Source organism: Guillardia theta, assembly GCF_000315625.1.
Source record: "Guillardia theta CCMP2712 unplaced genomic scaffold GUITHscaffold_61, whole genome shotgun sequence".
NCBI classification, from domain to species: domain Eukaryota; class Cryptophyceae; order Pyrenomonadales; family Geminigeraceae; genus Guillardia; species Guillardia theta.
The window spans coordinates 43,122-52,699 of NW_005434613.1; the positions used below are offsets into that span (position 1 = coordinate 43,122).

General features: G+C 58.3%; 4 protein-coding genes across 4 annotated transcripts in view; 1 reads left to right on the top strand and 3 right to left on the bottom strand.

The window, feature by feature from the left end:
• Window positions 1–503: 503 nt before the first annotated feature.
• Window positions 504–2,615, bottom strand: GUITHDRAFT_55423 (hypothetical protein; the record flags this gene model as incomplete). The annotated part of the gene is made up of 4 exons (XM_005828108.1): window positions 504–723; window positions 1,648–1,751; window positions 2,029–2,149; window positions 2,461–2,615. Coding segments are annotated over 4 exons (600 nt in total), but the record flags the coding sequence as incomplete, so codon positions are not given.
• Window positions 2,581–6,391, bottom strand: GUITHDRAFT_112660 (hypothetical protein; the record flags this gene model as incomplete). Its single annotated transcript, XM_005828109.1, has 4 exons — window positions 2,581–2,661; window positions 2,712–3,945; window positions 4,053–6,190; window positions 6,338–6,391. 4 exons carry the CDS (start codon window positions 6,389–6,391, stop codon window positions 2,581–2,583), a joined length of 3,507 nt encoding a protein of 1,168 aa, XP_005828166.1.
• A 989-nt stretch (window positions 6,392–7,380) lies between these two features.
• On the top strand, window positions 7,381–8,591 carry CPEA5 (phycoerythrin alpha subunit 5). The gene is made up of 4 exons (XM_005828110.1): window positions 7,381–7,395; window positions 8,018–8,075; window positions 8,120–8,353; window positions 8,405–8,591. The coding sequence occupies exons 1-4, from the start codon at window positions 7,388–7,390 to the stop codon at window positions 8,489–8,491; spliced, it is 387 nt and encodes a 128-aa protein (XP_005828167.1). The 5' UTR covers window positions 7,381–7,387; the 3' UTR covers window positions 8,492–8,591.
• A 93-nt stretch (window positions 8,592–8,684) lies between these two features.
• Window positions 8,685–9,578, bottom strand: part of GUITHDRAFT_74902 (hypothetical protein) — a gene marked incomplete at both ends in the record, with an annotated part of 4,453 nt that continues 3,559 nt past the window's right edge. The window contains 3 exons of the mRNA XM_005828111.1: window positions 8,685–9,202; window positions 9,258–9,309; window positions 9,360–9,405. Coding sequence (XP_005828168.1) covers window positions 8,685–9,202; window positions 9,258–9,309; window positions 9,360–9,405 — 616 coding nt within the window. The remainder of the gene's footprint in view (window positions 9,203–9,257; window positions 9,310–9,359; window positions 9,406–9,578) is intronic.

The following is a 9,578-nucleotide window of genomic DNA, read 5'->3' on the forward strand; positions in this document are numbered from 1 at the left end:
ATGAAGAAAAGAGGAGAGGAGAGAGGAGAGGAGAGGAGAGGAGAGGAGAGGAGAGGAGAGGAGAGGAGAGGAGAGGTGCGGAGAGGAGAGGAGAGCAGAGGAGAGCAGAGCAGAGCACAGAAGAGGAGAGAGGAGGAGAGGAGAGGAGAGGCGAGGAGAGGAGAGGAGAGGAGAGCAGAGGAGAGGAGAGGAGGGGAGGGGAGAGTAGGGGAGGGGAGAGGAGGAGAGGAGAGGAGATGAGAGGAGCAGCTCTTGCCTGAAGCAGACGCTGGAGATCGGAGAAGTATGTCCTCTCAAGACGAGACTTTCCCTCAGCGTCTTCAGGTCCCACACGCGCAGGAAGGAGTCGAAACCTCCCGAGCATGCGATGCTTCTCCCCGCATGATACGCCAGGCACCGCACGGGCCCCGCGTGCCCTGAGAAGGAAGCAAGCATGCTGCCGTTCGAGATGCTCCTGCAGTGATCCTGTCAGCCGCCTCCTCCTCCTCCTCCTCCCCCTCCGGCAACGACCATAGACGAAACGAGGCGTCGGAGGAGACAGATAGGAGGATGAGGTCGCGTGTGAAGAGGAGCTGGTTGACCTCCCCCGTGTGTCCTCGCAGGAGAACGCTCTTCTCTTCCTTGAGATTCCAACAGAGGATGCTGGCGTCTGCTGATCCTGACGCAAAGTAGCGACCGTCTTCGGAGAAGGCGATGCAGAGAACTTTCTTCATGTGCCCCTCCCTCTCCTCCTTCCCCTCCCTTCCTTCCTCCCCGTCCCTCCCCTCCTCTCTCCCTTCCCTCGCTCCCTTCCCGCCGAACTTGGTCAGCATGAGGCCTCGCTCGTAGTCCGAGAGGATGCAAGAGCAGTCGGCGGACCCAGTGGCGACGATAGGAGGAGGAGGAGCGGGAGGAGGAGGAGGAGGGAGGAGCTTCAGGTCAAGCACTGGCCCCACGTGGCTCTCGATGGACTTGAGCTGAGTACCTGAGGAGGCGTCGAAGACGCGGATAGTTCGATCGTCAGAGCAGGAGACGATCTTGGAGCCGCTGTGCGAGAACTGAGAAGAGTGTCAGGAGAGGAGGAGAGGAGTGGAGAGGAAAGAAAAAGAGAGATGAGGAGGAGAGGGGAGGGGAGGAGGAAAACGAGGGAGGGAGAAAAAAGGAGAGAACAGAAGAAGGAAAAGAGATAAAGAGAATGAGAGCAGGATAAAGGAGGAGGAGGAGAAAGTGCAGGAGGAGGAGAAAGAGCAGGAGCAGCAGAAGGAGCAGGAGCAGGAGCAGCAGAAGGAGCAGGAGCAGGAGCAGGAGGAAGAGCAGGAGCAGGAGCAGGAGCAGGAGCAGGAGCAGGAGCAGGAGCAGGAGCAGGAGCAGGAGCAGGAGCAGGAGCAGGAGCAGGAGCAGGAGCAGGAGCAGGAGCAGGAGCAGGAGCAGGAGCAGGAGCAGGAGCAGGAGCAGGAGCAGGAGCAGCGAACTGCATCGACCTGCACGCAGTTGACTCGATCGGTGTGGCCGCTAGAGAAGTTCCACACAAGAAGTTTCCCATCCTCTCCTGCTGAGATCGCCTGCAGGCAGTCTGGAGCGAAGGAGCAGCGCACGACCCTGCCCGCATGCCCTTGCGGGAAGCGACTCTGCTGCTTGCTCGCCCTCTGCCCTCCCTCCCTCCCGCACTGATCAATCTGCATGCCCCCATCCGGGTTCCACATGCGCAACGTCCCGTCCTCTCCTGAACTGACGACCTGGGGACCGTCGACAGCAGTTGCTACACACAAGACCTGAAGGAGGAGTGATAAGAAGAGGAGAGGGGGACAGGAGAGGGAGAGGGAGGACGGCGGCGGCAGCAGCGGCGACGGTAGCAGCAGAAGCAAAGAATGACAGGAGCAGGAGGAAGAGCAGCAGGAGGAGCAGGAGGAGCAGGAGCAGGAGCAGGAGCAGGAGCAGGAGCAGGAGCAGGAGCAGGAGCAGGAGCAGGAGCAGGAGCAGGGAGCAGGAGCAGGAGCAGGAAGCAGGAGCAGGGAGCAGGAGCAGGAGCAGGAGCAGGAGCAGGAGCACCTTCCCCTTGTGTCCCCTGAGGCTTCGGATGAGACATCCTGTCCTCATGTCCCAGACTCTGATCGTCTGATCCGCCGACCCGCTGGCAAACAGCTCGGAGTCGTACCCGCTGAAGCAGCAGCTGCGAGCAGGTAAGAGGAGGAGGATGAGGAGGAGGAGGAGGAGGAGGAGGAGGATGAGGAGGAGGAGGAGGAGGAGGAGGAGGAGGAGGAGGAGGAGGAGGAGGTGGAGGAGGAGGATTAGGAGGAGGAGGAGGAGGAGGTGGTGGTGGTGGCAGGAGCATCGAAGAGGGAAGGGGCACAAGGGAGCAATTCAGGAACGAAAGGGAGGACAAGGATGACGAGGACGAGGACACGGAGAAGGAGGAAGGGGACACGGAGGAAGAGGAGGACGGAGGAGGAAGGAGAGGAGCGATGGGGGGAGGAGCAGCACCTGAGAACGGCCTCATGGTGGCCGGTGAACTGCTGTATGGGTTCTCCTCTTTCAAGCGACCACAGTCGGATCGTCTTGTCCTCGGACGCAGAGAGCAGCCGCTCGCCGTCCCTGCTGACGTCACAGTCCGTCACTCCTCCTCGATGCCCCGTCAGGCTCAGCCTCGTCGTCTTCTCCCTCATCTTCACCACCTTCATGCTCCTGTCCCCCGACGCCGTCACCAGGAAGCTCCCGTCCTCTGCCACCCGCACCCGATTGATCCTCCCCCTCTCCGAGTCGTGCAGCTGCAGCGACATCTCCTTCATCCCCCCAGCTGGATTCCACCAGGTCAGCCACCCGTCGCTCGAGCCTGACAGCACGACCTCGGCGAACTTGCCGAAGATCGCGACGCTCTCGACTGATCGCCTGATGTCCTTGAGCTCAGCCTTTTTTGTGTTGGTCAGCACGTCGATCACCACCAGCTCCCTGCTGCTCATCCCCAGCACCGCAAACTTGAAGTCTGCAGTCACGCTCAAGTCCACCACCGACGCTCTCAGCTGCAGCTGAGCTGCGAGCTTGTCGCGGAGTTTGCGGTTGTGGTACTTGAGCCATATCCGCCGCTCCGTCTTGTTCTCGATCATCGAACGGGCCGAGATGTTGGGGGCGAGCTGGGGAGCGGAGTTTGCGGCGGACTGGAAGGTGTTGGAGGGACGGAGAATGAGCTCGCTGCTGTGGTCGCAGGCGAACTTGGCGAACTCGCGGAGCTGGCGAGCAAGGAGCAGGTTCTCTTCCCGGACTTCCATGTGCCGCGTCCCCTTGAGCCTCTCGGCCTCCTCCTCCAGCTGGGCGATCGCCAGCCTGTAGTCCTCGAGGATGACCGGGAGGAGCTTGAGGATGAAGCGAACCTCCAGGAGGCGGAGGCTGCAGAGGACGTTGACGAAGTCTCGCTTCCTCCTCGCCCCGATGCAGTGGAACCCAACCTCGCTCGCTGCTCGCGCCTGCATGTCAGAGATCGTCCTGCTCCTCAGCCATTCAGCCGTCCCCTCGCTGATCTCATTCATCTTCAGGCTCCTCAAGTTCCGCAGGAACATCTCCCCGACGTGCTCGTGCGTCTCTGCCTCCGCCTCCCCCGAGCTCACGTACCGCGACCGCACCAGCTGCAGCACCAGCACGTGCTTCAGCCGCATCACGCTGTCCACGCTGACGTCCCTCCTCGAGGATACACACTCCAGCAGCGGCTCAGCTGTGTGGACGACCTGCAGGAAGCGAGCGAACGACAGCTCGAACTGCAGAGACGCTGCCTGGGTCCGCATCACGTCCCAGCTCTCTTCCTCCAGCAGCCCTCGACGTGTGACAGACAGGAGGGCGAGCAGCTCACCGACAAGACCCTCCTCCCGGTCCTCGTGGTCCTCCATGTGATTCAGCACAGCTCCCATCAGGTCCGTCAGCGTGTTTGACACCCTCTCCACTCGCTCGTGGGCCTCCAGCTGGGAAAGGATGTACATCCTACCGAGCGTGACGTGCATGAGCGACGCTTGCTCTCCGCCGTCTTCCAGGATCGCTGACACTTCCACCGTCCTCCTCCCTCCTCCTCCCTCCCGCCCATCGAAGACCTCTGGAGTAGGTCGACGCAGTCGTTGTGACTCGTCGGCTCCAGCTCCAGCTCAACTGGCCGATACGTTCGTGCTCTGAGAGCGGCCAGGATGTCAGGGCGCGCTTCGTGGTTCAGCGTCAGCACAAGTTTGACGGAGAAGGCAGGAGGAGCAGGAAATTCTTCGGGGATCCAGGCAGCCTCCACAAGAGCATCCTGCTCCTGCGCCATGCATCCCGGGCCATTTCCCAGCCATGGCGGCTGCCGGCTGACATGCGAGCAGTATCGCTCCCAGCAGGAGAGCTCCTCGATGGAGTCGACGAACACGAGCAGCTCGTCGCCTCTGCTGGACCAGGCGGCGTCCCGGCAGCATCTCCTGAAGTCCTCGCAGAGACCATCATAGTCGTCCTCCACCTCCTCCGGCTTCATGATAAAGAATCTCGCGGCCACCTTAGCGCACAGCCGACGGAGCATCCTCGACGGGTTCCTGGCTGAAACGCTCGCGCAGGTGAAGTGAACCTCGGGGAAAACTCTCCCCCGATGTCTCGAGCCCCGGGTAGGAGGAGGGAGAGGATGGAGACTGTGCGGGTCGGAGCCGTCGGGGGAGAAAAGAGTCTCGGAGTCAAAGTAGCGATACAGGAAGTTGACAAGGAACGACGTCTTGCCCTGCCCGCTGCACCCAAGCAGGAGGATCGGAGTGCGCACGCCAGGATCCTGGATGAGCGCTGCCAACTTGTCATAGAGAGAGGAAGAGGAAGGAGCCGTGGAGGAGAGGGAGGAAGGAGCCGAAGAGGAGGTAGCCAGGTCGTCCGGCCGGTTCCGGATCAGCCAGCTCCTCTGGGACCTGGCGTCGATCTTCAAGTTGGTCAGTCGCAGCGCGTGAGGGTTCAGCATGTCAAAGTGGGTCAGGATGTAGTCCTCTATAGTCCGCTGCAGGAATTCCTCTAGCACCTCCATTCTCCCGAGCTCGAAATCGTCCTCGTCCGTCTGCTCGAACGAGCAAGGATAGTCGATCAGCTTCTCCACTGCCTGCTGGGCGTCTGCTGCCTTGTTGCACTTGTTGCGCAAGTCAGTCTGCCTCCTCCTCTTGTCAGGATCGCTGTCTTCGAAGAAGTGATGGAAATCCTCCGGCACTCCCTCCATGAACTGCCGACCTCTCTGCAACAGCACGACACACGCCTCTCCCATGCTCTGAGTCTTGTCCTGCCTCCTGTTCTTCCCCGCCGCCGCTCTCACATCCGATCCTTCCCTTCCCTTCCCTAGCTTCAGCGCTTGAATGGCCTCTATCTCTTGAATTGACCGAAATGTCCCCTCCTCCTCCTCGACCTCCTCCTCACCATACACAGTTCCCTGGAACAACAGGATGACATGGCTCCTCTTCATCTCCTCCAGCCTCGCCTTCATCCCGCAATCGTGTCCTCCATTCGCTGCCCGCGTGAGGGCAACAGGAACGACTCTCACCCGCCTCTCTCGCCCGTACGCCTGCACCTTGGGGAGAACAACGTCCAGGAGGAGCCGGAGCTCAGGGAACATGTGCGAGGAGTCTGCGCTGACGTACATCCTCAACGATGCCCACTGTTCCCTAAGATCCCACAAGAAATCTTCCGAGGGGCGGATGGCAAGGGCCCCCTGCTCCTCCCGCTTCACAGGTTCCGTCTTCTCAGGCTCGGGCTCTGGCTCAGCATCGCGATCGAAACGATCGTCCAGCTGCTTCAGCTTCGCTCTCCTCCTGCGTTCCTTGCGCAGCCTCGCCTGCCGCTTCTCCTCTGCCGTCGCCTTCTCGATGAAGGTCGGCTTCTTGGCCTCGGCAGGCTTCTGGTAAGGGATCTTGTCGCGGGGCAGAGGAGCAGCCGCAGCAGTTGGCGAGCGGGAGAAGAGAGACTTGAAGCGGGAGACGAGGCCCCTGGGCCGATTCTGAGGCCTCTGAGCGAGGATGGCAGGGATAGGAAGAGGCTCAGGAGGCTCGTCCTCAAAGCTGAGATCGCCCTCCGCCTCCATCTCCGACGCTCGCTGGTTTTTGAGCGCGTGAGATGCCGTCTCCTTGGGGATCCTCTTGGTGACCCAGAAGGGACCGAACTTGACGCGCGTCTCCTCCCATGCCGCATCCTTGAAGTTTGTGATTTGCAACTTGAGCTGGTTCTGTGCCTCGCGTGCTGCATCCTAAAGATCAGAGCAAGTTAGCGATAGAGGGACACCGTGAAGTCACAAGGCAAGGAGGAAGGGAGGAGGCAGCAGGGCAAGAGCTGGGGGAACATCTGGTAAGGAAGACTGATGGGAGACTGCTGTCACGGTCCCGGAGTTTCTCACCTCACGCTCGATCCTCCTCCTCTGCTTCTCATCTTCGCTCTTCTGCTTGCCCATGGACCTGTCAAACTTTTTTTTGCGGGACAAACGGCCCGGAGTCCCGGCCGACCACTGAAGCCTGACTCGCGGCCTCCGGGAGGCGGCGGGCCCGGACTCCCGGACGCCGGGTGGCACCAGTTAAGTTTGGCCCGGGGACAGCAGTGACAGTGGCAGAATTTAGGTTTGGTTCGGCGCGGCCGCCTCCGGCGGGCCGGGCCCGGCGCTCCCGGGGGCCGCTTGCTGTGGCACGGTGAGTCCCCTTCCGGGATCCGGTACTCGGGAACTTCGGAACTGATGAGTTGACGATTCGACCGTCTGGGGGCAGGCCGGACGGGCCCCGGCCGGCCCGCGCCGGCGCGGGCCCCCGGGTAGCCCGGGCCCAGGGCCCGGGGGGCCCGGCCTTCCTCAGTGCAGTGCCAGGAGAAGCAGCTACCACCCACCTCTTGCATCAAGTCTACCCCCACCTACGGGATGTATAACAACCACCCATAGAAACCCAGCAATGTCATCCACCCCCACCCCTGAGAATTTACTCACCCTTCAATACGTCCTTTTATCACCCCCTCGAATACCCCTTACTACCCTACCCCCTGAGGTGGCCTCCACTTCCTCTGACATGTCAATTTGGGGGGTGGGGGTCGCCTCACTGAGGGGTAGGGTAACCAAGATCAGGTGTCGGGGGGTAGGGATAGAATTGGGGATGGGTGGGGTAGAAATGATGCGAGATGGGTTATTACTGGAATTGTTGGGGGTAGGGGTAATACAAAACAAGTCAGTGGGGTAGGTCATTGTTTTGACTAACCGGTTCACAGATAGTCATTTGAAGGGGTACTAATACATGGATCGAACTGAAAGCGGGAAGGACATAGTTCACTACAATATCAAGGGTGGGTACCTTGTGCTGGTTGCAAGGGGGTGTAAAGCACATTAGGGTGGTTGGTCCAAAGGGGTGGGGTGAGGTCTGGAGGGGTAGTATACAAATATTACGAGATTCAGACAGAACCGTCATCCGCCATGCTCAGGTGAGATGCAGATGAGCGTATGGGAGCAAGACGATGAGAGCGAGAGTGAGCAGAAAGATGGCTGAAATGAGACGGGAAATAGGAATAGACACAGAAACACGAACAAGAAACATATCAAGAGCAACAGCAAGATAAGGAGTACATGTAAGAGCAGGAGCAAGGGCACAGGGAGGAGGATGCATCTGTGAAGGATCGTGAGCAGGGGAAGATGAGTAGAACAGAACTGTATCTCATACAATTCAAAAGAGACAATTAAAACAGGACAAGCAATCTGTTGGTGTAAGGAGATAGTCGTGGCACATGTGTGGGTGTGGATGCTCTAGGATATGGTTCAGTGTACAGTTAGGGCACAACTCAATCATAGGATTAAGGTTGTATCCGTTTTGAGCTCTCATCTCAAAACAACAATTGTTGTCTTAAAGTGTTGTATTGATTGTTGTCAATTGGAATGCAAGCAAACTTGTGAATGCGAGAAAACATTTCAGCAGTGTTCTTGTTGGAGGATGATGCAAGCCTTGAAATTTGATTTAGAGTGTACCTAATCGTCCTAGAAGCATAGTTTGAAAGATGGAATCGTTGTTACTGCAAACCACAGGGATTTTCACTTACATGTTTCTAACAGGTCTATCGCTCTCGCTGCCGTAGTTGCTTCCGCCTCCGCCTTCTCCACTCCCGCCTTGGTTGTCGTTTCTCTTTCCTCTCATCCCTGCTGACTTGTTTGCAGAGTGGATTGAAGATGTCTGCGGGCCCCAGCCGCAGGGAGGTTGTCCAGGCCGGCGGTGCTGCTGCTGCCGTCGCTCCCTTCCTTGGAGCCAAGGCTGCTGGAGCCGAGATGGACAAGAAGGCTATCGCTCCTGTCATCACCATCTTCGATCACCGTGGATGCGACCGCATCACCAAGGAGTACCAGGGACGCAAGGCCAACACCTACGACGACTACATGCTCGTCAAGGTCAAGGTGAGCTTGTGGAGTACGCGTTGAGGGTGCGGAGGATGACTCGGTTGACAGGGAGAGGTCATCACCGTCTCTACCAGCACTGCTGCCTCCGTCCTCGCCGAGACCTTCGGACTCCTTGACCGCGCTGCCCGCTCCTAAACGATTCGTTATGTAAAGAGGGAAACATAGCATGACTTCGACTCGAATGCTCATCAGTTGTCCTTTTGAAGTAGCTTTTGACCATAAGATATCCTGTTGTAACTTTTTCACAATCTCATCCTTACTGGACTTGTTTGCAATTTATCTTTACGCAATCACTACTGTAGCTATTGATGACAAGGGTAACAACTTCCTATGCCGACATTGGCCCATACTTGGCAAGCTGGTTCTTCATGGCGATCGCCATCCACTCGAGCTGAGTCACAACGCCAGGAATCTGCTTGAGCATGCGATTGTCAGGGTCCTTGACTGTCCCATCGGCTTCGAGGTACTCGTTAGGGCTGGGGAAGAGAGCCATCTTTGAGACAGGAAGACAGCCCAGCTCGCTTAGAAAGGGACGGAGAGCCACCGCAGCTCGAGCTCCAGCAAAGGGACCGGCAGAGTAGGCGATGATAGCAGAAGGCTTGCAAGCGTAGTTGGATCCTCCAAAGTGTCCCATCATGGACGCGAGAGCAGGAGGAATGGAGTGGTTGTACTCGGCGCAGACAACCACGTAGCAGTCCGCCTCCTTGATCTTCTTTGCCATGGCATCCATGCCAGCTGGCGCTTTTCCAGGGGCAAAGAAGTGGTGAGGGTGCTTCAACTCAGCACCGCTCTCCTCCAGTGCTCCTCCCTTGCCGAAAACCTCCAACGGGTCGAAAACTGTCACCTCTGTTGTATTTCAGGTTAGAGGGTCAGTCTCTTCAATGAAGAGGATGGACTTCACCGTGAGTAATCTTTTCTCCTCCCAGCTCTGCAGTCCTCTGTTGAAGGAAGTTCTGTTGTACATTCATGTTACTCCTGACCACCTACTCTGCAGAAAAATCACCTTCACATGGTTCAACAACCCGTCGCCCAAACGCTTTGGCCCTCCCCTGCAACCACTCTCGTCAGAAAAGGTGGACAATCTTGTAGCCAACGGGAAAATCTGATCAGACAAGTTTGAACTATCTCTGATCAAATTTCCTTCCCTCCTCATGCTTTCGTGCTCTTTTGCACCCCAAATCGAACCTATCCTCCTCTCCCTTGAAGCCTCCTCGTCCCCCCT

What these genes read in the sequence shown, in the direction of transcription:
- CPEA5 (XM_005828110.1), top strand. An exon ending in CCTTCTCCACTCCCGCCTTG is followed by an intron (nt 8,076 to 8,119) that starts GTTGTCGTTTCT and finishes ACTTGTTTGCAG; the next exon opens with AGTGGATTGAAGATGTCTGC. An exon ending in ACATGCTCGTCAAGGTCAAG is followed by an intron (nt 8,354 to 8,404) that starts GTGAGCTTGTGG and finishes CTCGGTTGACAG; the next exon opens with GGAGAGGTCATCACCGTCTC.